This window comes from Merops nubicus, unplaced genomic scaffold (assembly GCF_000691845.1).
Source record: "Merops nubicus isolate BGI_N331 unplaced genomic scaffold, ASM69184v1 scaffold14046, whole genome shotgun sequence".
In the NCBI taxonomy this organism is placed as follows: domain Eukaryota; kingdom Metazoa; phylum Chordata; class Aves; order Coraciiformes; family Meropidae; genus Merops; species Merops nubicus.
The window spans coordinates 17767-30314 of record NW_008617028.1 but is presented as its reverse complement, the minus strand read 5'-3'; the positions used below and the strand labels follow the sequence as shown (position 1 = coordinate 30314).

The window sequence follows — 12548 nt, the reverse complement described above, 5'->3', positions numbered from 1 at the left end:
ATATACTTTTCACAGACATTATTTGCAACTGAGTAATCATGCACCCAGAGAGAGAGAAGTTCCTGCTACTTGATATTATTATTCATACCAATCATTGCTTCTTAAAGATGAAACAAATAAGACCTCTGACTTTCTGAAACCTTTTGCTAGGGCAAAATGCAGCATGCTTAAATACCCTAAATTTTTACCTAAAATTGAAAATAATTTTAAATACATTAATTTTTACTTAAATACCTTAAATTTTTAGTAGAATTTAAGAGCTTTTATATGCTTTGTTGATGTAGATCCATGTGTATAAACACCTTTTCCTTATTTTCTTTTCCTCCACTAGTTTCTGCACAGGGCAACTCAAAGCACTGTTGTTCCTCTGACAAATGATGGGAAAAAATGCCAAGTATTTTTGTTGTAGTCTGCAGGTGGTTACTCCCTCTCCCCTCTATAGATCTGTGGAGCAGCTTTGAATTTTCTTCATGGAACAGAAACATCTGTTGATAGTCTAGAAACATTTCTGAGAATAGGAAACAAGGAAGGAAATTATCTTCTGCTGGCAGCACATCAGAGGGAAGCAGATTATGCTTTTCAGAGCAGACTGCAAGCCCTTTGTCCCAATCAACCACCTTTTTTTAGGATTAAACTGTAATTAACTTGCTTTGTATGCTTTGCATAAATGCCACCATGCCTAATGCTTGGTAAAGTGAGGTTAAAGATGGGAGCTGACAGTAAATCTCCCCTGATCCAAGCTGCCATTCTACACAGCTAAATAAATGATTTTTGGGTGTATAGGAGCAACACAAATGCATAATATAATCTATGGAAACTGGTGTGGATTAGAGAAGACTAAATATGTACAAATGCAGAATATATTCTATGGAAACTTGCATACTAGTGTTATTTTAAACACAGATGAAATCCTGCTTACTGTCTCACCTCTCATACTATTTCTTGCACTAATAACATGATTATTAAGTGAGGAAAATGTGTACAATTACCTTCTGTATCCATGGAGTTGATTTACAACAGAGTGGAGTTTGCAACTATTTGATTACACTAAAAAGCAAAGCTGAAAGAAAATGATTTCATTTTCAGAGCCAAAGAAACTGGAAGTGTCAGATCTGCTCTTAGCCCAATGCACTAAAAATTCTGCCCTGTTGGGTGTTGACACTGCTCTCTGTGAGACAGCATCATGGAAGTAAAGAGCATTTAACCATTAGCTTTCATAAACTCAAAGGTGTGGGTCATTCCCTTAATGTTTTCTCAGAACAGCATGAGGAGACCATATAGATGGTTGATAGACCATATAGATGGTAGATGTAGAGAGAGGCTGCTGGGAAAGGAGCTGAGAATGTCCCTTTTTCCTTCCCATCACCAAGCAAAATTGCACTTTGGCATCCAAACACAATGTGTGTGCTGCCTAACGGTTTAGACATTTCTGTTGGGTTGGCATGATACCTTTTCCCTCAGGAAAACAAGTCACAACAGGGAAGGAAAAAAAAGGGATTTTAAAGAATTTGCAATTCAGCTAAACCTGAAAAGAATTTCAGTGAGAAAAAAAAAGGAAAGAAAGAGGAGCTGTATACCAGAGGGGTTTGTCCCTGCCAACGTGAGAGGCTCTGCAAACTGGAGGGGGGAATCTTAGGAAGTTCTCCAAAAAAAGAGTTGCCATTATTTTTCTTACTGGAAAATACCTGGCAACCAAACTAAAGCATCCTACCAGCTCCTAGGTAATGTCAACATATTCAGGCTGTAGCACAGTCTTTGCTTGCCTGGAAACAGAGGAATATCAGACTGCAGATTAGGGGGGATATTACACCCTGAAGCCCTCCCTTGTCTCTCCATTCTAGCCCAGAAAATGTTAGTGAGATGACAGTTTTGCTGACAAGACCTTGGATGCATCCAATATATTCATTATTGAGTGGTCTTGTGTTATTCAACACCTGAGGAATAGTGTTCTTAGTAGAGATATTATTTCAGTTATGTTCATGTTAAAGACTGTATTTGAAAACCTGGATCAGAAATCTTAATAAATGGTTTTCAGATGGTTTTAATCTGTGAATCCCTGAAAGTTTTCCAGCAGAAAACAGGTCCTGGCACCACATGGAGAGATCTGCTGACAAAAAGCAATGAAGTTTCCACCTGATGATAACAATAGTTCACAAGACTCTTCTTTGAAGACCCTGCTCTAGAATGACCTTCTGAATAACATAGGTGAAATAATTTCACCTGAATAAGCTTCATGAGATCATCTAAAAAGGAGCTTGGGATTTAAATATTTCAGTGCCAGAGAACCATCCATACCCTTGAAAAATCTGTTCCCCCAATTCATTATTGTCAAAATTGTTTCTGCTGCATGGTTTGAATCTATTTAGCATTGACTTTAACCCACTGCACTTCATTGTGCTTTTGTGTGAGAGACTAAAAGCCCTCTCTTATCAGAAAACCTTTGATTGTGTAGATACCTTCAGGAGGCCAAGATCAATTCACCCCTCAGCCTTTTCTTTGATAAATAAATCAAGCTTCTGAGTACTGTTGCTAAAAGGTGCCACTCCAAAGTTCAGGGTTTTCTTCTCTGAACTCCTTCCAAGTTGATAACATCCTTTGCAAAGCACAAAGAAATGCCAGAAATGGTCCCACAGGTTATCCTGCAAACCCCATACTGCAAATAAAAACCAGAGGCCAGTCTCAAGGTCACAGGGTCTCACCCACACACCTTAGCACTATCCCTCTAGCTCAGATTTGGTTCAGGAGAACTTGTAGGGTGGTCTGAAACTGAGCTCAAATGGCAGCTAACCATTAAACACAGGTCTGATGCTGGAGTTTACTCAACAGCAGCAGAGTAAACACGGCCACTAGTACCTTACAAAATACCTGGCACCACAGGTAACAGCTTCAGCTTGTTAGTAGACAGTATTCTCCAATAATTCATGGGTATTGTTAGCTCAAGGAGCTACAATATCTCCCTTTAGATTACTTTACCTTCATAATTTTTACCACATTGATATTTTATCCCCTCTTAGACTTGCTGCTTCCCAAGACACGGTGGCTCCATCCCAGAGCTAAGATGTCCTTTTTCTCTACTCTGTGCCTTAGGAATCATTTGAAAATACTAGCATGGCAAAAAAGTATCCAAAACCCACTTCTCTGACCTAGGAAGGGTCTTCTGGCAAAAATAAACAGCAGCAATGGTAACTGTGGTCACCTCTGGGTACACCTTCCCCTGAAGGAGGTGCTTTTGATTGAGTGGGTGCCAGAGTAGACAGCAATGCAGAGCTTCCAGGCTCTGATGTGGCTGGAAGCAGCAAACATCTGTAGATACCTGATAGTCATTCCAGGGCTCTCAATGAGGCTGGAGACCTGTCCAGTATGAGGAGCTCTCCTACCATCTGGGTTGTGACATGCAGAGAAGAGTTTTCATCCTTTGATTTAAAGCATACTCCACTGAGTTGAGTATACTCAACTGCATTTGGATGCATGAACCCAACTGTTATGTCAATGTAGTCATCTTGCAGTACAAGAGAAAAATCTTGGGAGACTGGCTTAAGCTGGTTGTGAGTCCTCCTGTGCTCCAACCCTTAAATTACAGAATCAATATCCCCTTTTAATGCATTCTATGCTTCCCATCTCAGTGTCAGATGCAAGGTCTACTGCTAGGAGTAGTACCATGGGACAGTTGGCCATTGGCTTCAAAATGCACTGCTTGCAAACTTAAGCACTTTGTATTTAAGAAGTTCATCCATAAAACATTTTTTCCACCTCAATGGCCAATCAATACAAAGATCACTACTGAACTAGTGCTAGTTTTCTGTTATAAATGTTTAGTGCTCACTCTTCTAATTAAAAACAAACAAAAAAAACCCCTTTATGGTATATGCTATGCTATTCTATTAATGAGTCATACAGGATGGAAATGGAATTAAGAGTAATTAGCTGTAATTTTATCTCATGTAGCAGCATGGAGAAAGTAAAATGCATTTAGTGTTCCTCTCCAGAGAAGCTACCTAACTTAATTGCAATGAGAAATTACAGATTCTTGGAGTTGTGTTTTCTCCTGCTAGTTGTCAAGGTAACAGCTTCATTAGATGTGGAGTACAACTGTTTGTTTTCTCCTTCAGAGGAAAGGCCAACAGGCTTGCTCAGAACATTTTCAGATGGCTTCTATGGCCTGAAGTATGCAAGGCTTTGGGGTGTGATGCTAAGCCATGCTACATGCCATGGGCTTGTGAAGTCACCCTGTGGTGGTCATCAGTGAATGAGTGCAATTCTTGACTGCAATCTGCTCAAGAAGCTTCAAAAATGGAAAGAGTTTTGGCATTCTCAGTCTCTGCATGTGCAAGCAGCAGCTGTTGAGCACAAACATGCCCCCACCCCTCTTCCCAAGGCTGAGGAAGCAGCAGGGAACCTTCAGCTCTCTGCCGGGTGAGCATCCCTGCCTGGAGTCAGCAGGTCTTCATGGTATTTCAGACTGTACTTCTTGGTAGCCCACAAAACACTGAAAGCATTAACAAAACTTGTTAATGACAAGTATTTGACACAGAGTTTTTGTGAGGAAAAAAACCAGCACTCAGTTCCCTGATCTGGTTTCTGCATCACAGAAAGGTACAGTGCAAAACAGCCCTGATGTGAATCCTTTGGACAAGCTGAAGGAACCAGAGCCCACATCCTCTCATGCTGTTTTTTGCCAGGGTTGGCTGGGACTGCAGTGTTGTCATGTAGTTATTTGCTCACCAGGTAGGGGAAGCTATCTTGAAAGGCTCCATGTTCCCATTGCCATGTCTCTGCTTCCTATAATGTGTCTTATTAAACAGTATTTTGAGTTACTGTACATGAAGAGAAGACAAGTATCTCAAATTCAGTTTCTCAGCTCCCAAATCCCTAGGTAAGTACACAGCTGACACACTTCAGCAGTCCACAAGCTTCACATGAACCATGTGGATGAAGATCCCATGCTAGGCATGTTTCAGTGTCCTCCAGTGCAGCTCCAGGTTCATTTTGGGGCTTAGTGCCTGATAATGTTCTATTTTAATTAATTCCTTAAGCTACTACCATCAGGAGGAAGGAACTAGACTGGCTGAAAATTAAACTCAATCAAATCAGCGTGACACACAAGTGGCTCTGCAGAAAAGGAGAGGAACCCAAGAGACTTCCTGGTTTGATGTGCATTTTAGAACTCATGATGGACAAGCAGCTCTGCCCTTGAACAGCATTCCCCTTTTCCTTACACACTTATCCCTCTAACATTTAGAGGAGTGTTGAGGGCTTCAGTCATCAGTGTAGAGCTGACACACAAAGTCAGCAAGAGTGCAAAAAGGGACACCAGGATTGGAGCCCAGCTCTTTTTCTGTTCCAATTCTTGCACATCTGAAGCACTGAGAACAGCTTGGAAGAAAATGCCACTGTAAATCTGAATTGAACATGTTGCCTCTGCTTTTAGGCAGGATGGGATTTGAACTTTCCCCTGAAGTTTGTGATATAAAGCCACTGCAACATATTTTTGCCCCAGAGGTGCTACGGTTGGGATTTAGTCTCCTTCAAAATAACTATTGTTTCCAGAATTATCCTACATCACAAAAAACTACAGATTGTTTCTTATTCCTCCACCATTTCACTTCTATGATCCAAGGCAGTCTGTAGCAAGAATAAAGAAGTCCCCAGATGTCCATAAACAAAGCAACCACTTGTGTCTGTGCTTTCTAGTGAGGATGAACAAGCCCCCACTGATCTTGGGCAGGATAATCTTATGAATAAATGGATTTTTTCCTTTTTCTGGACCTGTTTTCCCAACATTTTACATTCCACCACTTTCTCAATTTCTTATTTGTGGGCACTTAAGAAAATTCTTGAATGGATTAGGGTCTATCTGTATTAAAAAAATAGACTAAGTCCAAGAGGTGTCACAGAAAGGATAATGGCAGCAGTGCCAAGTTGCAATTTCACTGCTGTGTCTTCTGGTGTTCTCACTGGTATTATCCCAAGCTCATTAACTCTGCTTTTTCTTTTTAGTGGATCCTCCCTAATGAATCTGCCTGGATATGCTCTGCCAATTCTATTCCACAAAATTAAAAAGCAGTTCTTGTAGTCAAACAAAAAGGACTTCCCCTGCCTGAGCCCTTGGTTTCTTCTAGAGCTCTCAGGCATGTCCGAGTCTCTTTTTATCCCACACTTCAGGAAAACATGACTGGCCATGTGTCAGTCAGTACCAGTGTTCCATGAGTCCCACATGAAAACGTGATACAAAGCATTTGTCTTCACAGCTTAAAGTATCTGCCCATGCTTTTGCTACCCATCACCTTCCTAACCTCCCCAGGAAGCCCTCACAGGCAATTTCCTCACTATACCACTGGATTTCTTGCTGCTGGCTGTTTTACCATATTTCTCTGACATAACATCACTGCCCATTAATTCCAGCTTGGATTTGTTTCATTTAATTCTAGTTTTTTTCTTTTTTTTTTTTAAGGTGAAAAGTACAGCTGAAGGGATCAATGGCAAAATTAACTTTACACAGTAAATTATGTCTGGGCTATGTTTTAAATAAGCTACTGCTATTTTAAATCAAGCTACTCTTCCTTCAGCATTCTTAATTTTATAAGTGCTAGGCTCCAGAGCTTTCTATGAAGCAAAGTGTTTTAAAATTAGTATTAAATAATTTAAATAGCTCTTTTCTGAAAGACAACCCTTTTCCTGGAAGAATTTTTGTCAGTTTTATGCCCTCTTGGGAAGAAAATATAACAGAGAAAGCATTTTATGCTTCTAGCCACAGTTTTACAAGAACAGGAGAAAATGTGCAGCAACCTGCTTGGCTTCAGCTAGTGCTTCTCCCTCCAGGAGAAAAGGAACCTGGAGCTTTGGCATCACCTTGGTCTGCATGACACACCTTCTTCTGACAGGGCCCCAGCACTCCTGTAAATGAGACTGGGAGTGTACTCACACTGCCACCCCTAGGGATTGCCAGGGTGTCAGGTAAGAGAAATCAGGTGACATCCAGCTTTATTTCACCAGATCCTGTTCAGCTCCTTATCAAAGAGAGGAGCAGAATGAGATGCAGTGAGTGACATGCTGACATGCCAATTAGTCTTCCAACAAATGATACCACTATTCCTTTGTGTAATACATGAAGGGGACCAGGAGAGACAGATATGACAAATCTTGGCCCAGCTGGAAATGGATTTCCATGAACCATGTCATGCCATGACTGAAGCGAGCTCATTTCATCAGGTTGTACCTCTCCAGCCCTCTGAGGGATGGCTGGATGGTGACTAGACCCTTCCAAGTCTCCAGTTCTGCAGTCAAACCCAGTCAGTGCCTTAACCAGATACCAAAGTGCATCCAAGACTGCATTCTTCCTGGGTGAATGCAATGACTTTTTGCTTTGGTGCTCCCCTACGATCACTCCCTGGCCCATTTTCTCCCTGGAGAGCACTGCAAGGAATGAAATCACTTTTAGTGATTAGCATCCCAGGACAGCAACTATTGCCACAGCTATTCATGCTACAATAAAGAGGAGGCAAAAGTCAACTCTAGGTATGATGTATGGGATGATGTTTCATCATATATAACAGTATAATAATATTCTGCCATGTTCTTAGATTTGGATAGGAAGCAGTGTCTTTTGTAGCATAGCTAAGTAACATATGTGGAAGTAATTTTCAGAGGCAGGAAACCTAAATAGGAATCTGACCCCCTCCTCTTCTAAGCAAGGAAAGGCTCTGTGGGCTTACACTAATCAAAGTTATACCAAGTGTCCCCCAGAGCAACAGCAGGGGGAATCCAAGGCTACTTCAGCATCATGCAGGGTCCAGTATAGCACAAAACATTGCTACAACCCAGAGTGTTTATTCATGCTCACATTGCACAACTCAGTTGTTTGTGTCAATAGATGTTTTCTTCCTTGTGCAATGCATGTGAGGTTCTGGAGCCCACATTTGGTTTAAAGTCCTCTTCAAGAACAGTCAAAAAGAAATCAGTTTACAGCTTTATGCTCCAAGTGATCCACAGCCTAATTGTTCTGATGTGTTTGCTAACAGAACATCAAGTCAAGAGCTTCTGATGCCAGTGGGGTTATGCTGCCCCTCAATGAACACAAGCAGAAAAATAACCAGGCCCATGATATTTCAGAGCAGTCAGGGGTTGATACATCATCATACCTGTTGTATTCTGTAGCACACGACAGCTGACTTCTAGTGTCTATTAAAACATAGCTGATTATTTCCTGATGCTTTTGGAATTCAAAGCTCAACTAAAAGGCTGAATTTAGGTTGGCTTGTAGGTATTCTACCACAAAAGAGAGAACAGCAAACAACACATATCTAACATGCAAGCTGGTGTATTCAAATGACCCCACCACCCAGCCTGTCTTCTTCTTCTCTTGAAATACTAGACAAAAAGTTTCAATTTGAACATTGTAAGCCAAAAAAACCAAACCAAAACAAAAAAAACCCAACTTTGTTCTAATTTTGTTTAGTGCTTACACAAGAAGCTGATGATAAAGAGTTCTAGGCACTCACAGTCAGGAATGAGCTACCAGGAACATCACTGCAACTGCAGTACTGCGAGTGCCTGCAGATGCCCTTTTGAAGCAGATGGCTAGAGGTTTGGGGGAAGGAGGACTGGGTTTTGGACACACTGGAAACACTAATCACCCTGGTTAAATGACCCACCCACCCTTTGATGGCAGTGAATTTTGGGTTGTTTGTCACTCAGTAGGTTCCCCCTTCACACCGCCTCTAACCAAAGCCTGCCGCTCCCTCCAAAAGCAGAGCCTGCCTTTGCTCCAACCAAATGTTCCCTCTGTGCTGTTGCAATCCACTCCCCTCTAAAGCTCCCACGGGGACTTCTGGTGCTCATCACCACCCGACGTGTTCCAAATCCCATGCTCACAAAGCCTCTGTGCAAAAAGGAAACAAAGGCCGGCGGCAGCTGATGCGGTTTCCTGCCTCGGAAAGGGAACACACAGGACACTTCCTATGCCTGTTAGCACATCTGTCATTACATCATTCTGCATCACCTCTGTGTTTGGAACTCCCTGAGAGAGAAAGAAGCAGTTGGCATCATCTCTGGGTACTGACATGATGGGGTTTCCTGTCAATTTTTTTGCCTAAAGAGGTTTCTTCAATACGGAGAACTATCAAAACCCCTAAAATACTGCTAGACATAAACCAAAATGAGATGTTTTCCTGCTAGAAATGCCATAAATAATCAAAAGTGAAAGATGACAGAAAATCACTGCACTTACTATGTGTCGTGCTGCAAACACTCCATCAACTATTGCACAACAGAACGCTGCGACCACGCCAAAGCTGATAAACACGATGGAGGCCACTAGCTGAGGAGAGAAAAACAGATTGAGTAATGGTGTCAGTATAATTCTTTAAGTAAAACAGTGACAGGACTTCTCCCAGTATTCTTAAACAACGGTTCCCCCTGCTGTAATTCACTTCAGATGACTGTGGCAGGGTGCCAGTCAGGCACTAGAAAGCAGGCAGGAATTCTGGAGGCTGAGTTGACATACCACCAAGCCTATTAGAAAAGCTTCCATCTTTCTAGAGAAAATAAGGTCAGCTTTAAAAGTTATTCAATTCAGTGGTGATTTCCTCTAAATCAACTTATTTAATAAACCAACGGTAGTGTCCATTGGGAGCATGGCAAAAAGCTGTGGTCCTGTTGGCTCACATCAATCTCTAGAGCTTTAATACAGTGGCAGTTCACACACTGATTGTGGCAAGTTAATAACTACTCCCTGAACTCTCAGAAAGCTTTTCTCATGCCAAATAGCTTATGATAACTTACACAAGAAAACCAGAGGGCTGGTACCTCTGGAAGGGCTGCTTTGGTCTCGTTGGTTGCCACGGTTTGAACCCCTCAAAATTTCCTATATGATAGGTTCAGTTTAATTTACAGCAGTACTAAGTTATAGTTAATAAGTGCAACAGATAAAAAATTCCCTTGAAAACTACCAGAACAGCAACCTTAATTGAGAGAGCACATGCACCAAGGTTTCAGTTAAAAATCTGGAACTTCTTTGTTATTTGCTAGTCAAATAACAGTGTTGGTGACTTCCTCAAGAAGATTTGGGCAAGTAATATAAGCATATATGCTTATACAAGCACCTAAGCCCATTGCATTGGACCCACAGGTCAAAGCAATATCAAACAGTTGGAAATAAGAGCTCTCCCTGGGCTCTGCAGTATGGCAGGTCATGTCTCAAGGATCTGGTTGTCGAAGGACCTTGATATGCAACTCATCAGATCATGAAGGCTGTGGGCTCCTTGCAAAGAGCTGTTATCCCTGCAGAGCAGTGGGCTGTGCTGCCTTGTGGCAGCTGCATTTGCTACAGACCCTGATCTCTTCATGGGAAAAAGCAGCAGTGTTTAAAAGTTCAGAATAAGTCATTTTTGTCCAATATCTCTATCTTGTTTTTCAAGTCATAGCAGTCGATCAAATAATCAGTGGGCTTAGCCAGGTGTTTCCAAACTGCCTGAACTCAGGATGAAGCTACTGGAAGCTGACCTCAAGGTGGTTTTTCATTTCACACATCAGCAACTTATTGATGATCTACAATCCCCAAACCCATGTTCTCCACTCCTGGAGATAGCTTAAATCACCTAATGAGCATGCTGGCCTTTCAGTCTCACCACAGAGCTGTAAAAGACTGCATATAAAGGTGCACAGGAAATTGTGGTATAGGCAGGAGCTCTGGAGTTGGCTTTGCACTCTTCTGTCATGTTGGTCATCTACCCTTTTAAGGAGTTGCATGCAAGTTATTCAAGGTCAGCCTTGCTGAGGCTCTGAGCAGCTTGATCTAGTTGGAGATGTCCCTGCTTATTGCAGGGGGGTTGGACTAGATGACCTTTGGAGGTCCCTTCCAGCCCAGACATTCTATGATAAGTTAAAGTTTCTCAGCCAGAGCCTGCTGTTCTTATCCATGCCCACTACCAACTACTTCAGTGCATAGCCCCTCTGAAATTAAGAGGATCATTTCTTGATTGAAGTAGTATTATAATGTCAAAGTGGCAGAATGTAACACTCAGAGGTTTGTATGACTTACATCACCTCCTATCTGTATTTGAATGATAAAAGAATAATACAAGAGCAACACCAAAACATCCTTAAAATAAAATTACAGATTTAGATCCTCTCTCAAACCTCCCATTGCTTATTATGAGAAACATAAACAAAGTACAAAATTAATTAGTTCAAAACATTGCAGCCAAGACAGCCAAATGAAGAGCTGTTGTAAATTCAAAAGCTAATTTTCCTGAGTGGTAGGTGATTGCTGGAGTTATAAGTTCACAATCCTAGCACTCTCAAGGAAGAAAAGCAGTGCAATTCATTTAAACACAGAATTCTTGTTGAACAGGTAAAAGAAATGGCACCTTAAAAGAAATAAATATCGATCCATCACAATAGCCTACCTCCATTTTTAATAGCAGTATGTTTTGTCAGGAAAATAACATTTATAACAACACATTTTAATAGTTATTCAAGAAACAGTTTTGCTCTTGCTGTTCCATTGCTCTGCAGCCAGAGCAGAGCTTCTCTACAGCTATTATTATCAGATAATATATTTGATATATATTCTCTACAGCTATTATTATCAGATAATATATCTGATATATATTCTCTACAGCTATTATTATCAGAACATGTTTATTCCTGGTTCTGGTACAGAGTATAAAAAAAATTGTTATTTACAAGGGAACCATGGAGGCAATTATTAAACCCTGAAGACTGTACTGTGTGGGCCTAATAATCAAACCCCAAAATCCAGTTTAACAGAGGTGTTTTGGCAAAAGGGAGAACAACACAGCACGTGGAATGAGGGACTTTTGCATGCAGTGTTAGCTGAAGAGCTGTTGTCTACCTTCAGTCATGTCACAGAAATATGAAAACTCTCCAAAACACCAAACTAGTGAAAGGCTGGGCTGCTAAACTCTTGCATGCTGCCTTCTTTTAGAAAAGGCATGCACTTTATTGCAGAGTTCATGTGTCTTAGATGACCTCCTGTCCTTCAGGAGGCACGCAGCACCACTGGCTGTGCTGTAAGTGAGCCCAGGGAAGGCAGCAGAGCCAGGGGACACCCCATGGAAGCTGTTCCACTGTCACAATGGCACCTGGCATGGGTACTTGGCAACCAACAGTCCCCCCCAGCGATTCCCAGGTACAGTTTTGGAGTTAGGAGCTGGAGTTTGACACGCAGAGGTGTGCAGCCAAGGTTTGCCAGCAGCCACACCAAAACCCCCTCACTCCTCAGCATTGCCACGGGCTGGGACCTCTCTGGCTATCTCCAGCAGCCCTGGGAAACATCTCTGCAAGGCTCCCCAGGCTCCAGGTCCCCCTTCTCACACAGAGCTGCTTTCCTCATGGCTCTGATTCAGCCCTCACCCATTCTCAGCGCAAAGGCACAAGTGCTGAGATAATGGTAGCCACTCCCAGCACCAGATGCTGTGTGAGACGCCTCATTCTCTCCATTTAGACCAAGTAGGTCTGAGACTTTGGAAAATGCCTGGATTTTTGGCTTTGAAATCACTTCAGTGTCAGATATAAATGATATTACA

At 41.8% G+C, this 12548-nt stretch overlaps 1 protein-coding gene across 1 annotated transcript in view; it reads right to left on the bottom strand.

The window, feature by feature from the left end:
- The window catches only part of TMEM255B (transmembrane protein 255B), a gene marked incomplete at its 5' end in the record, with an annotated part of 49692 nt that overhangs the window by 23996 nt on the left and 13148 nt on the right, over positions 1-12548 (bottom strand). The window contains one exon of the mRNA XM_008943019.1: positions 9227-9316. Within this exon, the coding sequence (XP_008941267.1) occupies positions 9227-9316 (90 nt within the window). The remainder of the gene's footprint in view (positions 1-9226; positions 9317-12548) is intronic.